Here is a 22056-nt window from a genome sequence, read left to right on the forward strand (position 1 = left end):
GGCACCCAAGTCGCACAGTTTTAAAAAAAAAAGCACGCAGCAACCCTCAACAAATACTAGTACTTTGGACCGGTCGTGAAACGTCTCTCCCGGGGGGATGAAACCCGACGTGACGGGAGAGCTGGCATGTCGAGGACGCTGCGTGGCTGGTAGAGTGGCGTGTCTTCCGGCCCGCAGGCACGAGCGGTGCCGCGTCATGGACAGCAAGATGCGGCCGCTGTGGATCATCCTGGAGAACGCGGACCGCCACGGGGAGGACATCTACCTCATCTTCAAGAACGGCGACGACCTGCGGCAGGACATGCTCACCCTGCAGATGATCCGCATCATGGACAAGCTGTGGAAGAACGAGGGGCTGGACCTCAGGTAGGCCCGCCGCAGCGGTTGGAGCAAGTGTTCAAATCCATGGTCAAAATATTATTTATTTATTTATTTATTTAAATTTGTCACATGCCCACCGACAAGTCTTGAGACTTTAGAGGTGGGCACAACACAAAACAAGAACGACAACAAAACAAGTACGACACAAACACTGTCCACAATAAATATCGACAGCACGGGATTTAAACACGAAAACATGAAAACAGAAATGACATGAATACCAAAAGGACAAGATAACCGTGACACGTTGCATAGCGAAATGTTAATTACATAAATATTAAACCTCGGTGAATACATTTACTATACACAAAATATATAGAAAAATGGATAATACATAGGGACAGGTACTTTTCGCAATCGCGAATCACCGTCGTTATTTCGCGAATTTGGCCCTTTTTTTACGAAAACGCGAATTTTGCGATTTTCCACTGTTTCGTCGCGAATTTGGTCAAAATTTCGTTATATGAAGCTTAAATTGCCACAAACACATATAATTTAGATATAATCATATAATTCATCTTCCGTTCGTAACACCACTGCACCAATAAAAAAGAAAACAATAAAAAACTACATAAAAATACATTTCACCGTGCCGACATTACTAGGCAAAACTAGGTAAACAATTTATTTTCTCCAGCCATAACCACAAAAACCTCATTCTGTGGCAATAATATCACGACGAGATTAACGACCACAGGTGACGGTAATCCAGGACCGTTTATCTTTTGCATTTTAACATTACAAGCTTCAACATTTGTTTCTCGTGCCATGAAGTTATCAAAACAAAATGCGTTCTCACTAAACGTGTTACCAACGTAGCAGTACGAAAATGCGAGAAAGAACACAAACGTTTATGAACATTCGATTGTTCAATCATGCGATCAATCGTTTTCAGTAAATAAAAACGATACCGCTTTCGAAACGCGTAAATTTTGATATCAACGAAAACTACAAGTGTGTTTTTTCTTCATAATTTACTTAACCATAAAATACTTCAGGCAATTTTAAACTGCAACAAACAAATTGATGGATGTATGTAATTTTTTTTTCTTTTCGGATGTGTTAGGTTACTGCACATGCGTGCATTTATTATTGTTCGGTGGCTATTCGTTGCGGTAACTGAACGAATATTGTGTTGACACTTTTCTCGCTGCTTCGCGATGCCGAAGTATGACATAAACGCATTAGATAGGGCCAAAGAATTTTCTTCTGATGGTCTCTATTTGACAGATATGGCAGTTTTATTTTGTAAATACTGTAATTGCAGGGTCAGTTGGAACATTAGAGACTCAATTGTTAAGCACATAAGCAGTGAAAAGCACAAAAAGTCACGCATTTCTTCCACTGCTACTGTAGCACTGCAGCATACTATTTGTTTTTTTTTTGTGAGCAGCAAGTAAAAAAAGGAAAACTGAAGTGCTGGTTTTGCTATGGAGACCACTGAGGTGTTCCTCAAAGCAAATATCCCACTTCATTAATTTCAGGACCCCACTATTTTAAGCTGAATGAAGAAATAAGTTGAAGGTTTGTATTTATGCCTACATCAATATCTGTAATCATGGAGTGGCTTAAATTTAGAAGCTCTCAAAACAAAACCCAACTTAAGCTAGTTGGAAATGGGCATTTTAAAACTAATCTAAGCTAAACTTACCAAATATAAAATAAGACTTACCTAAACCAACCAAACCCAAAACTAAACAAACCTAACTTTTTTGGCCTAGCATACCACCTGAGTTAGGAATATATTTTATTGACAAACCTTCCCTCTAAACCCAAAAGTTTTGACATTCTGGAAGAGTAGCTAATCCTCTTGTCTTTAAAGCTTTTGAGTTTGAAGGGTTTTTCACTTCTAAATGTTAGTTTTAAACATTTTGATCAATCTTAATTGAGTTCATTTAACTTTTTCTTAAAAAAGGTATGCTTAGATACATTTTGCCGCTTTTTTTCCTCGCAGCTTTTGGCATTTTTCCTCACCGCTTTTGGCATTTTTGCTCACTGCTTTGCACTAATTTTATTCACCAAAAAGTTCCTGTCCCTAATAATACAAAATATAACATGTGACTAGAGGACATGTTAAGATGATAAATTTTTAAGTTTAGACAATTGATTATTATTGTGATTCCTAATTAATCGGTATATTATGTCATTAAATTTATGTAGAGTACAATATGTTTGGTATAAACGAGAATTAAATTGTGGTATTTTTAACCCAGTGGTTTCCAGGAGATAAGTACAGTTAATTTTAGCGTTAAAACAATTTTCAATCTTTGAAAGATTTGTGCAATGGGAGTGCATGACTTGATGTGAGCTTTTGGACATGCGCCATTGCTAAGCAATGCCTAGCAATGGCGTATGTCCAAAAGCTTACATCAAGTCGATAGTTAAAATTGTTATAGTTGTGTTTTGCACCTTTTAAAACTATCTAAACAAACTTAAAACGTACCGAAATAAAAGTCTTTGAAAGATTTGTGGGATGGCAGTGCATGACTTAATGTAAGCTTTTGGACATAACACCATTGCTAAAGCACATGTATGTCTGTAGAAGAAAACTAAAAAAAAATACCCAAAAGTAAAAACTCAAATTAAGCAAAAAAATTGCTGTTGTCCCTACAACAGCAATTTTTTGCTTAATTTGTGTTTTTGTCTTTTGGGTATTTTTTTTAGTTTTCTTCTACAGACATACATGTGCTTAGCAATGGTGTATGTCCAAAAGCTTACATCAAGTCAAAATAAAAGTGCAGAATGAGGTGAAAATACGCCGTAAATATGTTTGCAATATTGCAGAGTGGTTATGGGGTCCTCGTAAATAACTTTGAGTGAATAACCCGAGTTTAAAGCGGAAATATGAGTTGATTTTGTCACTATGTATCAACTGTTTTTGCTTTCATGGTTACCCTAAAATTAAATGTTAGCTTAATTTTGCGGTATATTGCGGTCCTTGTATAATAACTAGATTGGGGCACCGTTGGAGCCTTGTGCTGTTGGTGTGGCATGTAACAAATAAATAAATAAATAAAATAAAAATAAATAAAAATAAAGAATGAAAAAAATGTAAATGTATGAAAATTTTTAAAATTTTTAACCTCAAATAATTTTCTATTCCATCCTGTTTCTCTGTTTTTTTTTTGTTTTTTTCCTGCCCTGAAGTTTTCTCGGACCAAAATTCCCTATTCCACCCAACTCTATTTTAAATAAATTTGATATCACATAATATAAACAAAACCTGTAATTGTACAGTACTCGCATAAACACTCCTGAAATATTAAGTTTATGTAGAATATTTGAGTTCCATGAAGTTACTTGCCGAAAACACAAACAGTAGCAAGAGTGCTGCGAGCCGTTAGTGAGCAATCTAGAACTGAAACCGTTCTGTGAAGTTTTCGCTCCCAAAACGCGTTGCTGGCACACCCATGGGTAGGGACCAGAAAAATTTGCGGGTTCAATGACCGCTAGGATGGACTCCACAGTTCTACGTAAAACTCGGGCAAATGTCACCCACTCATTGGCTTGCTGTCTTTTGTAACGTCCCATCGTAGAAGCCCTGTGATTCTTTACAGGTTTGGTTGAGTGTCTCTCATTGGCCCAGAGCCCTCCAGATGAGTCATGAGCCAATAGCAGAAGAAGCATTGGGATACAACTGTTAGAATTTTATAGGGATGTGCGAATCCTTGATTTTCAGTTCGGTTCAAATCCGATTTGAATCCCTGGCAATATTTGAGATATGAATCCGATTCTGAATATTAAGCACAGAATAATTAAAAATAATGTGTGTTCTCTTTTTTCTAACTGTAACTACTGGAAATTATTTATTACACTGAGATTGAAATGTTTATATTTATGTAAACTTAATTAATAATAAACACTTAAAATATGAAAACCAAAACATATTCGATTCTCCAACTCAATCGTAATAAACTGCACGCCACAGGGAAATCTCAGTTTTATAAATGTTTCAGCAAATGAAACCATTTTTTTCTCCAATAAATAGCTAAGATGTTTTTTTCTTGTAGGTATGTAATTGTTTTTGGTTTATAGTTTGCTATACGACGAAATTCATAATTATAGTTTAAGCTCTCAAAATCTCGAAATTATTTTAATGTCACTGTGTTAATTATTTAATTTACATACCTTTCTGTGATACATCATATTATAAATACTTACGTAATAGTAGCCTAATTTTATTTTTCACTGCTAGTATTTTTGAGCCCGTATTAAATTAATTTATAACTTTTGTGAATATTCGTAATACTGCTCGAATCCATGTACGTACAACGATTCCGGGTTCGGGTAATTGTGGATTCGAACCGTACCTGAAAATATCGGGTACTCGCACATCCCTAGAATTTTAGCCCATCGCGAAATGAATCCGCGATTTTGTTCCGGTCTCTACCCCACGGGTGGTGGGTCGCAACGGCCTTGTGGTTCGAGTGTGTCGGGGGCGTCTCGGCAGGATGAACCCGTACGGCTGCGTGTCCACGGAGCACCGCGTGGGGCTGATCGAGGTGGTGCTGAACGCGGAGACCATCGCCAACATCCAGAAGGAGAAGGGCATGCTGGCGGCCACGTCTGCCTTCAGGAAGGGCTCCCTTCTGGGTGAGAGCAGACCGCTGACCTTCGGACGAAGGGGCTGCAGTGTTTGATCCCAGTTCCGTCGCCGGCGGGTCCGAGACCAGAAAAATTCCTTCCTTCTGGAAACTCGGTGGACGTTGCGGTGGCCTTTTGTGTTTTTTTCTCTACGCTCTCCCATTTCCCCCCGCCCATGAATACCGTCACATGCTCTTGTCAGCATCTCTTCACTAGAGACAAGATTCAATGATTTTATTTTTTAGTCCAATTTCGTTTTTTTAAAACGGAAGACTTCGGTGTTTTGTATGAAATCTGTTTTTTTTATACTTACTCCACCAAATAGTGGTAAAATTTATTTACTGCATTTGTGGTTTTCATAGTAATTCAATAAGAGATGAACTATAAAACAAATTAAATTGTTTTCTCCGGAAATTACATTCCTTGAATTTCAATTAATAAAAGGTTTATTTTTTTTATGATTTGAATTAACTTTTGTTATAAATGCTACTTAAAACCATGTTTTAATGTGAATTTTGGTGCTGTATGGTGTATTAACTTTCATTTCCGCTTTAAGCGGTTTTCTGAATTGCTTTTCAGTGTTGTTATGGTTTAATCTTGTTCCTACTGATCACCTTTCATAGTCTCTAGGGACCTCAATGTCAATGTGACTTAATCTCAATCCGTTTATATTACCTTCAAACAATTTAGAGAGAATCATAAGGAAAATATTTCTTAGTTAAATATTATTTATAATTACATATGTATTTGCAATACACGCAAATTCATGTTGTTTTTATTTGGGTTCATTTGATTTTTGAAGCAATTAATTGATTCCTTAAAATTTTTGAAATATGTTTAATGGTTAAAAATTCTTACATTTTTAAGGTATGTTGATTATTGCGAGGTCCTGTAAGTATAAAATCACCTAGCCAATTTTGTTCACTTTGTAATAATAATGTAGGTACTGCAAAATTTTCAAAATAAATTTCTTCTAACTGTATTGATTTTTTTAAAAAAAAAAATATGAAAATAGTTAAAATAAAATTTATTAATTTTGTTCTGAACATTTTTCAGCAGGAGATTTTCATTGTATTATGACATGAGGTATTAGTTATCTAAAATTTACTGCTGGGCTTATTCTAGTTTATGATAATGCCCAAGACACCAATATTGTGGTGCAACGATTCTCACTTTTTTTTTTATTCTACATTGGGAAATGAAAAGAAAATTTACTATATGTTTATTATTTTTGTAAATGCATGTACAGTAGAGTCCTGCTAATCCGAACCCCGCTAATCCGAAAATCAGCCTAATCCGAACAGGGCTAGGACGAAAAAAGAAATATTTTTATAACAATTATGAACCTTGAAAAGCAAAGAAAAACAAGTTCTTTTTCAAGTAATGTCTTACGTTTATTAATATGTACATAAGAAAATTATGATTTATCTATTTCTCCTTCAACTAAAACGAAAAAAAATATAATTACGTGCATAGTACTTAAATATTTACGTATTTATATTATGCTAAATACGCCAAATAATAAAGGTGTGTTTTGTGTCTGATCTTTAATATTTGACACATCAGATGTTAAATAGCCCACGCCTCATAAAGACCATAAATGGCATTGAATAAGAAAATTCCGCCTAATCCTAATTTTCGCTAATCCGAACAGGGTTCGGTCCCAATTAGTTCGGATTAGCGGGACTCTACTGTATTATTATGAAACATAATTGTTTTTTTTTGTGTCCCAGCGTGGCTGAAGGACCACAACCCCACGGACTCGGCACTCAACAAGGCCATTGAGGACTTCACGCTGTCGTGCGCGGGCTACAGTGTTGCCACCTACGTGCTGGGCGTGGCCGACCGGCACTCGGACAACATCATGGTGAAGAGGACGGGTCAGGTGCGTGTGTTGGGAAGTGTGCAGGTTATTTTGGTGGGAACCAGGAGATTAGTGTATAAGGTGTTGTGCTTTTATTTCTGCCGTGGTACACACTTTAAATCACGAGGCCCAAAATTACTTAACAATTTTCATGGGTATTAACTCGTAAGAATAGCTTCAGAAAGTCGAGAGTGGAAATGAAGACCAATGTTCTTGACTTCATCTTAAAGAAAGAAAGAAAGAAAGAAAGAAAGGAGAAAAAAAACTTTGAAGATTCCAAAGTAATTAACTATGGATGGGACGATTCCAAAATTTTCGATTCCGATACCCGATTATCGATTCCTTAAAAAATTCTTCGATTCTCGATACCCGATACTCACCTAGTTAACATAATATTAAATAATTCAAATTCTATTTGCAACATTTTTTTTCAGCTTTCAATACATATATGATGTAGCATACATTATAAATTCATATTTATCAAATTTGAGTACACAACTAAGTTATTAACATTAACTCATATAAATGTTTACATCATTAGAAGTTAATGGCTCATATGTCAAAGGGATAAAACTAGTCAAAAATTTGTTTTGTAATACAGAATTATAAAAAAATATTTTAGGCTTACCTTGAGCAGATAAATTATTTTCGTTCATACAACTTGCCTAACTTAGAGAAGGGTACAAATTAACAAATTAAGCAACAACTAGAGAACTAGCAAATGAAAGTGTTGTACTTTACAAATTCTTGTTTAAAAATACAAGCATCTGCACTTTCTGTGGATCTAAACGACTGCGTTTTTTGTCAACAATTTGGCCTGCTGAACTAAATAGACGTTCGGAATGTACTGTGGCAGGCGGTATGCATAGAAACTGTTTTGAGAGTCTTCTTAAGTGTGGATATTTTGTGTTGTCCCTCCAGTAATGCAGCACATTTGAGTCAGGCTGCAAAACTGGATCTTGCAGGTAAGTTTCAATTTCTTCTTTGATGCTTGTGTCCTGAATTTCAGATGCAGCAGGTTTCATAATTTTGGCATAGTATGCCCACACGCCATGATTTTCTTCTGCTGTTGCTGCTGCTACAGTTATTGCCTGTGGCAGAATAAAAAAAATTAAAATTACATTTCTGAAATGAATCACAAAATTATAAAAGAAAAAACAAATAAGTTAATTTCATATTATAAAACAATTTTTAAAGTCAAATAAATTCAGTTTTTAAACCAGGAAAATGTAATTAGGCTTTTGTTTATTTTTAAACTTTGGCTGTTATCTATAATTAATCATAGGTCTTGTTTCAATGATGAATCAGATAGCCTGGAGCTGGTAAACGTTAAATTATTATTCTAGTTACATCTAAGTATCTTATAAAAATAAGAAAAATTATCTAACTTACTTTTATATTCATTGTATCTGAATGTTCAGTCGCTTCTTGAATCAAAAAGTTTTTTGCCGCCATCAGGGAGTCCGGGCTGCTGAAAACTTGTCCTTTCAGCCTTGGATCCAGAAGAGTTGCAGCTGAGAACAGCTGATTGTGTTCTACATCTTTGCACCACAATTTTACAGAGGCTAAAAGGTCGTTTTTCATGCCTTGAACTCCTGATCCTTCAGGTGCAGGTTCCTGCAACTCTTGAATGGTACTATTGACAATAGGTATGACCTCGGAGGCTGTCACAGTCTGAGTGCTAACAGCCAATGTGGCCTGATTGAAAATGTTCAACATGCTAATAACATTTTTAATCAGATTCCAATCTGCTGCTGTGAGTTCAACAGGTAAACGAAGGTTGGCTGCTGCTAATATGACTGACTGCTTCTGCTCGAAAAGACGTTCCAACATGTGCAATGCAGAATTCCACCTAGTTGGCTCGTCTTGTATTAGTTTATGGTACTTCATGTGGAGCAGTTCTTGAGCTTTCTTCAGTTCCTTACAAGCTCGGGTGGAATGCTTGAAGTGTCCGACTATACGCCGACAGTTGGCAATCAAATTGGTGATGCTTTTATTGCTCAACAAACCATCTTTAACCACAAGTTGTAAGGTATGAGGCAGACATGCTACATGCTTATAATCTGACATTTCCAAGGCACTTTTAATGTTCCTTCCGTTGTCTCTAACAATTGCAACCACTTTTGCGTTTATGTCCCATTCATGCAATGTTTGCGTGATGAAATCGCAAATATTCTCTCCTGAGTGTGATACTTCTGGAAAAGGAGTTACTTCAATGCAGAAATGCTGTAAAACAAACTCACAGTTCACAAAATGTACAGTAAGACTTAAATAATCATCATTGTTTGTGGAGGTCCACATGTCTGTAGTAAGGCTTATATAGTCCGCCTCCTCCAGCTTCCGTTTTACATGATCCTTACAATCTTTGTACATGTCTGGCACCACTTTATCACTGAAATGTTTACGACATGGCATCACATACTTAGGTTCCAAGAATTTTACGAGGTCATTGAAACCTCTATCCTCAACCAAACTAAATGGTTGATTATCTAAACAAATCATTCTTCCAGTGCTGGGCTCAGACGAATCCGGAGGCAAAGTTTCTTTGCAGGAACTGACACATGATGTTTTAGCCAGAACTAAAGACGAAGTTTCGTTGCACGAATTAACACAGGATTCTGTGTTAGTCATGATAACTTTGTGTGGATCATTTTCGGCCAACTCAGCTTTCCTTTTTTTCAAATTTTGTAAATTCATCTTGTGTTTCTCCAAGTGTTTTTTCAAATTGGAAGTAGTTTTAGATTTCCCCCCACGAGAAATTTTAACGTCACATACTTGACAAATCGCATAATCGGAATTTGCAGAATCAATCACAAAATGCTTCCACACTTCGCTCGACATATTCGTAAGGAAACTTGCTACTCACATAAAAATAAATGCTTACTTACATAAAAATTAACATTAACTAATTTATTATCAATCTCAAGTGGACGTATCACTTTCTGAAATAAAAACCGTTTGTTTTGAACTGCTAAGCATGTGCAATTCAACAACGCATCTACATAACCTAAGATTCACGTCTTCGTATCCAAAGCAATTGTTCGAACAATTGCTACCAACCACACTATCAATAATTATTGGTATTTTAGCAGTAAATGTATTTATTATATTTCGAAGAGTTATGAAAACTGGTAAACTATTTTATGCCATTACTACATGACAAAAAATGTTTCTACGAATCGATAATCTAAAACAGTCTGACTAAAATCAATGATTATCAGAGAAGTTGCAAACACGGTTTCCGGCATTTTGTTTACGTTAGCCTACAACTCACATAGTTTCGGTTCCCTACCACGTTCGTGCAACTTCGGATTTCTCTCAAAAATTGAAATTAAAAAAATCGAAGGGTTTGGTTAGTTCAGTCACATCTCTGGTCACAACATGCTTGTTTTCATTTGAAACTTCTGATTTAGCGGCTGAAGTGGCGTTAATACCAAAACACAAAACTTCGGAAATCTTCGGAGGGAACCGAAACTACGTGAGTTGTAGGCTACCCTTTTGTTTATCACTGTGCACTGTAAAGACGAAATCGGTTAACGAGTGGCCGCCAGAAATTTTACCGTTAATGGGTAATATGTTCATGAGTGGTGCAAAAATAAAAGCTTCAAATTGCGCCTAAAAACAAATGTCTTTCGTGGCAGGGCATCTGCTTATCCAGAAGTTTCCGATTTTTTGTAGGTAACAAAAGTCATTGTTTTTGTGTTTCGACAATGGAAATGGAGACGTGAATTACCTTTTCGTTTATGAAACGAAAGGGAAAAACTAGCGACCACCTTTATTTTGCGTAAGTCCCGGCATAAGCCTTACATGTTTGAAAATAAAATTAATATTCTTCAATTGCATTTGTTTCGGATTTTTTTTCAGCTGAAACGTAGGCTATAATACGCAGTGATAATTTTTTTATAAATAATTTTTGTACTTTGACTTGTGTATAACATCGGTCCAATATTTAGATGTTTATTTGGGGAAATATGACTGTGTTATATATGCGTCTAGTCAGTCATAACCCCACTCAACGAGTCGTTAAATAATTGTATCTGACAGATTTGCAATGTTGTGAAATGATTTTTTTTTTTGCTACATGCGGGAATCGACTTTTATCATCGATTCTCGATTCTCGATTATTTAAGTAGAATCGGCAGGTATCGATGAAATTGGGAATCGGTTTTCCCATCCCTATAATTAACTTAAAAACAGTATGCATAAGTTGGTTTTTTGACAAATAAGGCAATTATCTTTTCCTGCCTATCTAACAAAAAAGTAAGGTCCATTGCATAGCAAGAAGTTAATAAAAAAAAGGGGGGGTGAGGGGGTTGCACCTTTCACACAAATTCGCAGGTATTGAAGGAAAATACTGTGTTAGTGTTTTACTACACTCTGAAAGGTGAAAAAAATTTGGCAGGTGCTTCATTGACATTGGTACCTGGATAATCTTATAAAATTACAGAAGAATCTTATTTTTAAGTGTGTACCTGGGATTTACAAATTCCTGTGGTTGACATATATTTTTTTTACTTACATTGTCATTTTCCTTTGTAGTATTAATGCATTATTTTCCCATTTTATGCAAAAGCATTTTCGCAGTTTATGTTGTAACAGCGCTGCGTTTAGTAGTAAACCATCAGAATAAAGTTTAGATGGAACACTAGAAGTGGAAAATGTATTAATTTATTATGTTATTGCCAGGAAAATTTTATGGTTTTATTTTTAGACTAATTTTGATTTTAAACCATGATATTTGGGTGTTATTGTTTTAATTTTTATGTTAACTCTTGTTTATTCATAAATTTAGCATATTATTAAACATACATGAAACTTAAATATTTCATACTTCATACACCAGAATAGTTTATTATGACTGGTATATGATGCTTTTTTATGATACAATAATTTGTAATAAGCTTTCCTTACTACTTGGAAAAACAAAAATTAATCTGCCATCAATTATGTGTGTGAAAAATGTACCAAGGCCGTAATGTAAAAATTAGTTACTAGTAACAGTTAGAAGATCAAAAAAAGTTTAATATATTCAGTCTTTTGTTCATCAATTTGCTACAACCTTATTGCTAAATATGATACTACGTTCCTCCGGTTTAATAAATTTAAATATATAAGTTTTTTGTTATGTGAGTTTAATTTTTGATTTAAAATGCTGATTATTTTGTGATTTCAGTTGCATTTTGGTGTTTTATAGTGCATTAACTTGCATTTCAGTGTTACATTGTATATTGAAATGATTTTCAGTGTTTTTTCTGTTTTATTGCAATTCACACATATAATCTTGTCGCCAGCAATTGCGTGTGGTTACGGCAGTTTCAATTTGCCTTCACTTTATTTTGTCATGTCCCATGATAAACCATATGGCCATGAACCAAAACTTTCGCGACGTGAGCACAAAAATTGTGTTTAAACCAAGGTGGTGTCTTTTGGCTTTATCTCGCTCTCCTTTAAAATTTAATGTATTATTATTCAACACAGTTTTAAATGCAGTTGTTACACAATAAATAGTTGGTTACAATGCCATTATTAAAATAATTTATAAAGCAACATAACCAATTCCTGTAAATGTGGCATCTTTGTGCATGTTCGGCAATTCTTGTCTTACTACAACAGAAATGGCAGTTGGCAGCACTGAAATCCTTAACATTGCAATGAAAAACATTTATAAATTTTTCTGTTCCTAAACGTGAACAATCTTTTGAAAGTGGTTATATTCATTTGAAATAATTGTTTCTAACAAAACTCCTAAATTAAATAAATGTAAACACGTGACTATACACAGTTGAAAAAAGAATTGTGTGAAAATATCTGACCATAAACTTTGGACATATTGAGATGCTTCAATATGCACGTCCCTTGTCCAAGAACTAAAGATTTCATGTAAATTTGTAACTCTGCGACAGGTTTAAAGCCAGTTTTGAGAGAAAAAAATACTAACTTAAGGATTAATGTTTGTATTGTTAAGGAATGGTAAAACGAGCTCATATCAAGCCTGAATACAAACTCTTTAAATTCACACCGGTAATGGTCTAGTTGTGTGCGCGGTGGACATTAAGGAGGTGGAAGAGAACATCCATCACAAGAGTTTTGAGCACACGTTTTCCACAACATTAAGGCTAAGATCCTTAGTTTTGCAGCCTCCAAGAAAATTATTTCTCCCATGAATATCGTAGTAGATAAAAAATACATACTAGACAGAATTGTAAATAAAACTTTGAATTTTGTAAATATGACGATAAAATTTTTTTCAAAAAATGCTTTCTTATTAAATTTTAATTTTGAAACTTTCAAAACTAAATATTAGGTATATATTTTAACGGTACACGGCTGTTACTTTGCACACAACTTAAAGGAGGTACAATGAACAATTCTGTCTAGTAATTTTTTTAATACAACGTACAGAATTTAAATAATCTGAGTATTAAATACTGTGATTTAACTGTCACTTGCCGCTGATGAAAGGAACGAGTTCAACAGTTTGCCGCTAGAGCTCCGATTAGTTCCGAGTTTACTCACTAGATGGCTCTAATATTGCAGGAGTTCAGGCGGGAATATTTCGCTTCGAAACGGTCAAAACACAACACTAGTATCAGCAATAGTAATCAATGAATTGAAAACCGTCTCACGTTGTCGACAATTTCTATAGATATATTTGTCAGCTTTTCAGTGATGTAAATTATTATTAATATGCTTCAGTTGTCGTGACAAATTTATTCATAGAATATTTTTTATTTAAAATCATCTAACTACAATTACTGAATTGTTTTAGTAGATAGAGATATTATAATAGTTGGGCGTCTTAAAAAAAACTTATTTTGGAAATACTAAAGTGTTAAATATGATTATAATATCTAACCTGTTTCGTTTACGGGCATCTACGTGAACGTCGCACATTACATTTTATTACAACATTATTTCACATATTATCTTAGTGACTTCATTATGTATTTTGATATGACTCTTTACCTTAACACATGAATGAATCCTGCAATCACGGTGTATTACAATAATAGCAAAATGGTTTCATATAATAATATAACTTCCAAAATCAATTTAAATTATTAAATTATTATTTATACTTCTATTCAAGAATCATACATTCAAGACAAATAAATAATGTTTAAGATTTTATTAGAATATTTCAATTATTGTAAAAATATTATTTGCAAAATGACAATGATTTTCTATAAATTTATTTAATTATATTTCTTTAGTTATACTTATTTAATTGTGTTTCTTTAATTATATTTGTACCTCGACTTAAGCTCTGGTAGATTGGGCTATACCTCTGGGTGTAATGTTACATAAATGAGTTATGATCAAAATATTAATAGTTACTATTGCAACTCTATAGAGATGTTTTAAAAAAAATAGTAACTGAAGGACCAGCCGCCTATGGCAACTTCCTCCCGTAATGATTTAGTTATGTATATAACGATACAAAAATAAGGGCCAATCTCTCGATGCTGTCGTTGAACAATGGTTAACTAAAAGTCGTTTAAAATTACCTTTGGTTTTTAACAATAGATTTTTCACTACCCAAGCATTTATTGTATCACTAACCTTGAGCAGTTAAACATTTTCGTTAGTTACACAAGTTCGTTAGAAACACAATTACAAAGCAGTGGCGATTCTTTTTTTTTTTTTTTTCTTCTGGGGTCATGTAAAATTATGTTTGTAAACAAATATTGGCCAGAAAGAATTATATATTTTTTAATTTAACTTCCGCTACATTATTTGCAACTATAAATGATCAAAGAAACATAAGTTCCAAGTGCGCGCATACACGCACGCATATGTATACATGTAAATACTTTTGAACAAGTGAAATGAGGAGTTTTAGCAAATAAACATTCAGGTAATTTTCCAAAATACAATTTTAAAGACCTTTATATAGTGTTCTTACATTTTCAGTTAGATTTATTTAAATGATTTGGCAAATATTACAATCTAAAAACTTTTGTAAGTATGTCCAGTAATTTTTTTAGGTAATTTTATTTGTGTTACAAGAAACCGAAGACCTTGCTGAAGTAAAATTATTATGTATATAAAATGTGTTTAAATGGGTGTGTTATACTTAGATGAAATTGATCTAGAATTATATGAAATAAAATTCTATTGTTTTACCAGCCTTTGAGCTTTCTAGCTTACGTGAAATTGTTATAATTAAACTTTATTGCCTAAGTTTTGAATTGCTCGAATATGCAAAAAGTAATTCACTCGCTCACACACTGGCCTATAAAAATTCCAACCCACTACAGAGTACCACCAAATATATTGCGTAAGTGTTTCTGAAATGGAGTTAAACTTTAAAATTGCCTTTATTATTTCAAAAAAATATTTGAAAACTCCAAGCAAATGTAAGAACACGTCTTCTAGATATAATGGAATATTATAATGCTGTGTCCGAATTCGCCTGAAGAATATACTTGTAGATACTTTGGAAGTGACTTCGCAAGGCTGTCAGAAATGGACGTGAAGTATGCTATGCAATACGCAAGTAAATGAATCTGTGTAATTCTCGCGTACTTCCAGTTGAAAATACGTCTTCATTTGAAAAAAATTTGGTCATATTTTATATATCATTTAAATAATTTAAGAGGTCGTAAAATAAATATCATTTATTTTGTATTTTACTGGTATCAATAAATAAATTGACAAAATTAATTTATGGACGTTTAAAACGAAGTTTCAACAAACACATGTATATATTTAGCCTACCGATCGTTACTACAAAACAAAAGTACAATAATAATGTAAGATGCCTTAAATTCACGTGACAGCGATGAAGTGTTAAAAGAAAGGACTAATTTCACATGTGTTTAAAAATAAAATCCAAACATCCTTTTCGGCTGGCTAAACATTGAACATATCCGGATTCGTCAAAGGCAAGTGAAGTACGCAAGGTTGTAAACATGTAACTGCATTACTTTCTGATTAATTTTAATAAAATTATGCATACCTCCAAAAAATGTTCAGTTAAAATTAGTATTGTATTGGTGTTTGTATTAAAATATAATGTATACCGGGTATATTTTTATTGTGTTTTAAGGTTTGTTGACTTTTGTACCTCATGTACTTTTGGTGAAAAGTGAAAATGTAATTATGTAGGTATTATTTATTATCAGGGCCCAAAGCATAACTTTATGTTCGTTGGCCGAAAATGAATTGAAGTTATACTTGTAAATCAAAGAAAAATATTTGTATTTTGTATTAATGTAAGTATTTCATTATGTAAATTTTTATTACTTACAAATATTTTGTACTCATAATATCTAGTTTCTATTTGTCTTAAGACATAATCAAATTATACACTCAGCAAAAAATATTTATTGGTTCGCAATTTTTCATTGCTACAATATTTTAAAATGTAAATTTGCTATTCAGCAATATCAAATTCTAAAACGTGAGTAAAAATTATCATTAAATTATATCAATGGCATATTTATTGGATTAGTATGCCTTGCTCCTAATCACTTACTCTGGTTGATTACCTTCTGTATAACCTCAGTCAGTGATCGTAATTTATGTACACCTTTTCCGCACTAAGACGATTCAGGTGCAGATTCTGGAGCAGTGTTTTTTTATGTACGGATGTGTCAATAAATCCGTCAGTTTGTGGGTGGTGTTGGGGGGGGGGGGGGGAAATTACTACTCTTAAAATATCACTTTATCTGTATGCTTGATAAAATATCCTTTGGTTAGCTCCCTCCGAAATATTCTTATACAACCTATGACGTGTAGCCTACTCCTTAGATATTTTACTTCCAACACGTTTGATTGCGTAGAGAAGGCGATTCTTCGAGTATGTGGCCCTTTCAGAATTAAATTATTATTATTAGTTACAACTGATGTTTATTTCGAGCCTCTTTGACTTCCAGTTCATACATAAAAGACGAACTACCAGTGATGCTTGACGTCACCAGTAGGGATAGCGTGAAGGAGCTCCTCATTTCGCCAGACGCGACTGGCATACACACGTATTTATATTGCAATAATAAATTACTAAATGATAGCTTATTTTTCGAAAATATGATTATGTTTTTTTACAAGAAGTACGAATGCCAGGACATTTACAAATAACATCGTTTTTAAACATCACATTTAAAAAGGAAGTGTAATCAAAAGCCATAAGCTGCAGGTCAGCTAATAACGGAAACCAAACATTTTTCTAGCTCTAGCCTCATGTATACATGCTTAAAAACATAATACATTTAAAACACTAAAATTAATGCAATAACCTGCAATATTTTGAAGACAGATATTCAGCTACAAAATATTCTCCGATAGTATAAAAAGTTCACCTGTATATATAGTTGCAAAGAAAAATACAGTCCTAATGAGATATCAAATATAGCAAATAATACCGCTTTGCAACATAACGTCATGCTATTAGATGGTCAACGTTCAACTGTTTGTATAATACACATACGCACACACCTGTGACAAAATGTGTAAAGAAATAAAATTTGTAGGAGCGCAAAACCTTTGTAGTACACAGTTAAAAATTATTATTATATTTTTTACGGGGGCAGGAAAACTACATTACTGGCCAACTTATTTGAATGTAGCGGTTAGCTGTGAACGAGCGTTCTTGGAAAAGAGACCAAATCTTGATAGTTTTAGCCACATAATCACCGCAGTAAAACATACAATTTGTATATTGTATATGTGTAGTGCACCAAATTAATATTTATTATAATTACCTTGGGTTGCACTCGGTTACGTACGGGTCTCTAACTGAAATGTACCAAAAATAGTAATATTTATTCTCTTGCGCTTTGTTGAGGATCGAGTAGTCTTGGATGGGTGTATGGGAAAGGGACAGAGAGGCAAAGGGATTGGAAATCTAATGCTAGCCGAGGAAGAGTACACCCTTCCCCCCCCCCCCCCTCTCCCAGACCGGTCGTAAACATGACACCCCGCTGGGCGATAAGAATTCTGAGAACAGCGTCTTCTTGCCCACCCCCCTCCTTTTTCCGCACGTCGCTACATCGTTCAACAGTACTGCTAATGCGCTCTGTTGAGGACAAAGATAACTACGCGTGTCTTTGCCCGCTCGCGAGAAACTCAGGATCTTAGCCTTAAGAAGATCCCATTGAACCACACTCCTTCCTACCCCACCCCATCCCCTTCATCTTTGGCATTCTACATCAAGAGTATCCAGTCGGACCATATCTCTCCCCCCCACTACCAATGCCACCTCACCCCCTCCCTAACCGTTTCTCCTCCTCCTGCCTCTCTGCCTCCATCCACACCCCCCTTAGTTTTAAATTCCCGCGCTCACCAAATTATTATATATGACGACTACTAATTATTACTGCGCAAATATAAATAACCCTACTATTGATAACAGTTCAAAATAAAATCAAACATGCTATACTTTTAGTGGGATAAAATTATACGGAAGACTTATGCACATTGCAATGGAGTCCTACTAATCCAAACTAATTGATGCAGAGCCCTGTTCAGATTACCATATTTTCATATTAGCGAATGATTAATTGCCGTAATGCAACAGCTTGTAGTGGAATAAACACAACTTCATAAGCGTTTAGTTAAAACGCAGTACAGCCCATAGCATTTTCAAGCATGAAATCACCAAACATGTTGATAGTTGAGTCAAGACATAAAAATTTATTTATAAACTTAAAAAAAATGACTTAAAAATATATATTTTGGCTCTAAACATGTTCAGATAAGTGAGGTTTGGATTATGCGGGACTCCGCTGTATTTTTATAATCATCCTGTGATATAAACAAAATTGTAAAAAAATTTATATTAAGTTTAAAAAAAAAAGTCTTCAATTATTGGTTCACCAGGTATTTTTGTAGCCACCCTGGGATCTAAACAAGATCACGTGTGTGTGTGTGTGTGTTGCACGTTCAGGAACTGTTGGAACGTTGATGTACTCTCGTCCCTGTGCGCAGCTCTTCCACATAGACTTTGGCCACATCCTGGGCCACTTCAAGGAGAAGTTCGGGTTCCGGCGCGAGCGCGTGCCCTTCGTGCTGACCCACGACTTCGTGCACGTCATCAACAAGGGCCAGACGACCAAGAAGGAGGCGCGCGAGTTCGAGGTGTTCCAGAAGTGCTGCGAGGACGCCTTCCTCGTGCTGCGCAAGCACGGCCGCCTCATCCTGTCGCTGTTCGCGATGATGATCTCCACGGGGCTGCCCGAGCTCAGCTCCGAGAAGGACCTCAACTACCTGAGGGACACACTGGTGAGGCAGCCAGGACTTGTGTGTGTGTGGGGGGGGGGGGGGGTGTTAAGAAGCATGCCCCCGCCCCCCCCCCCCACCCCCGTATTAAAGCGGGGTGGTCCGGGGGGTCCTCTCCCGGGAATAATTTGGATTTTAAGGTATAAAATAGTGCTATTTTAGCAGTTTTCGGTACTTAAATTTAAATATTGTAATTTGTGATGGGTCAATTTCGATTCCGGAATCGGTCGGTCCCACCGATTCCAGTATAATCGTGGGATTCAGAATACAATGGTTTTGGAATCGACCGTGACCGATTCCTGCATTGTTTTTGTAAGTTTGCAAAATACATCTCCTACGCAATGTAAGAAAATACTAAAATGAATGCAAATATAATTTTTAAACTACATAATACAATCTTTTTTACGGAACTGATATACGAATTACGGTAATTAACGTATTTATTTACTTGCACCGCCATTTTCCCTATAGTACAAATGCAGTATCTACTTTCCCGCTTTAAGCGAAAGCATTTTTCGGAAATTACGTTGCAGTAGCACTGCATTTAATAGTAAACCTTCAAAAATAATTAGACAAAAACATAAATGTTTAAAGAAAATTATGTAAATGTAAACGGCAAGTAAAATAACGTAAAAGTTAACTATTTGATCATGGCAGCTACATTTGCCATTGTAAACAACCTAATTTTTTGTTTGTGCTACCGGCCATGGTAAACCATACGGCCATGAACCAAATCTTTGGTGACGTGAACATGAAAATTAAGATGTTTCACATCTCTGCACTTTAAAGGAATAAAGAAAATAATTTTTGAATGAGATTTTACCCAAATTCACAGTGGATTACTGCGACGATATTAAAATAAGTTTAAAAGCAACATAACCAAACTTCTGTAAATCGGCGTTCTTGTGCGTGTTCAGCGATGCTCTTTTTACATTAGATATATTTTGGAAAGGCAGTTGGCTAATCTGAATTTCCAAACATTGCTGCTGAAACGTTCGTAAATTTTTATTACCAAACATAAACAATCTTTTGAAAGTAGTTGTGTTTAACAGAATTGTTTCCAATAAATTTCTGAAATGAATTAAATGTTAATACGCGATTATTTGAAGAGTTTAAATATTTTGTGTAAGAAAATCTCACCATAAAATGTGGAAATTTTGAGATGCTAAAACATGCACAGAATGTTCTTAGTCAAGAACCGAAAATTTATTTTCTCTTTACGGTTGTGAAGAACTGCAAGACTGGATGGATTTATTCTTTTCACCAAGTGAGATAATTAAGTTCTAGGTAATATATTAAAACGTAAGCATCTCTGACATTTTATTTTAGTGTGGTGCATATTTGTATCTTGTCATTTCCATCATAATGAGATAATAAAGTTTTATTTTTACATTTCCCCCTTTTTATTTTTTTTCGCCCAGGTCCCTTGAAATATGTATCAACGAGGTTATATTGTCATTTTATTTGGATCATTATTTAGTTGTGCTTGAAAATAAAATTCTTAACCTAAACGTAAAAACCTCTTTTTTTTACAATTAATTAATTGAGTTGATAATGTAAGGCATCTAAAGTTGGTTAAGTTATAACATTATTTAAAAAATACGTCATAAGACATCTTTGATTATTGGCAGTGTTTGAACACATGTTTCGTCTAACTATATGCAAGGTTAAAAGGCCAAATTGTGCTAGAAATTCAAGGTAGCATAACTTGATGGTAATGAACATAATTTTTAACATTATATAAGCTGTATATAATGTTAATTTCTGCACAGAAAATGAAACAATGCAATTATATTTTTAAAATCATAAACAACCTTTTTTTTTCTGAGTATATTACTCTGTTGAACATTGTCAGCTAAAAATTAAGGAATCGGAATCGGATTCGAAGAATCGACCCTTTAATTTAAGAATCGAAAATGGAATCGGAATCAGTATATTTTAGGAATCGGCCCAGCACTAATTGTAATGGTAAAAATATTTTATTAATTTTTAATATGAAATTTGTTTGAGTGATGAATAAGAAATTAATTAAAGATTTGGTGCTAAGGGGGGGGGGGGGGGGGGGTTGATTCCCTAAACACCCCCCCCCCCCCCCCCCCTGGCTACGCCCCTGGTGAGGCGGTCCCCCGCAGGCGTTCCTCCTTGAGGTCGCATCTTTTATTCTCCGGCAGTTTGAACTATCGATAAAAATTAAATTTAGAGTGTGAACCATCGTACAGGGTTTTAAGTCCCCCCTGCCCACCCGGGCACACACATATGGCACGCAGAGCTTCAGGAAAAACAACGCGATTTCAAAACTACCCGAGATACCCGAGTGGGGTCTGCTTACGGAAAGCACTTAAGAGTTGTCTGAGGGCCGAAAAGTACTCTTGATTTTGGATTAAGTTTTTTAAACTGTATTTTTACAAGAGTTAAAGTGGCTAAAACGCACGTTTTCAGAGTAATTTTTAGGCGTAAGACAACCAGCACAGATTCTTGAAAGCACTTGAGGGACTTGCATTACACCTTCATCTTCATTTCTCGGCCGTTTAATATGTTACGGTCACAGCTCAGATTTCACAGTAATCCTGTGACAACGAGAAGGCTGCGCGTCAGTTCAGAGCCTTGCGCTTAGAAGTTATACTGCGTTAGAAATACCAGTGAGCGTCACGCTTATCATCCCGCCTCACTAACACTCGTACACTTCTGATGAGGCGGGCACCTTAAGTCCTCGAATGTGTGATTTTTCTAAAACTCTGTCCAAAAATGTATTTTTTTTAACCAGCTTTAAGAACTTTCTTCAGTATAGCATGTACTACGTAGCATCCATAAAACATGTTTGAACTATCGATAGAAATTAAATTTAGAGTGTGAACCATCGTACAGGTTTAAATAGGGGCTCTTTAAGTCCTCAACTGTGCGATTTTCCTAAACTCTGTCCAAAAAAGTATTTTTTTTTTAAAACCAAATTTAAGAACTTTCTCCAGTATAGCATGCCGTGGCATCCTTAAAACATGTTTGAACTA

At 35.0% G+C, this 22056-nt stretch overlaps 1 protein-coding gene across 2 annotated transcripts in view; it reads left to right on the top strand.

Moving 5' to 3' along the window:
* The window catches only part of LOC134538834 (phosphatidylinositol 4,5-bisphosphate 3-kinase catalytic subunit delta isoform), an 83273-nt gene that overhangs the window by 44394 nt on the left and 16823 nt on the right, over nt 1–22056 (top strand). For both annotated transcript variants that reach the window (XM_063380362.1, XM_063380363.1), the window contains exons 12-15: nt 178–366; nt 4832–4974; nt 6699–6850; nt 18761–19054. In XM_063380362.1, the coding sequence (XP_063236432.1) occupies nt 178–366; nt 4832–4974; nt 6699–6850; nt 18761–19054 (778 nt within the window). The remainder of the gene's footprint in view (nt 1–177; nt 367–4831; nt 4975–6698; nt 6851–18760; nt 19055–22056) is intronic.

This window comes from Bacillus rossius, chromosome 14 (genome assembly GCF_032445375.1).
Source record: "Bacillus rossius redtenbacheri isolate Brsri chromosome 14, Brsri_v3, whole genome shotgun sequence".
NCBI lineage: Eukaryota > Metazoa > Arthropoda > Insecta > Phasmatodea > Bacillidae > Bacillus > Bacillus rossius.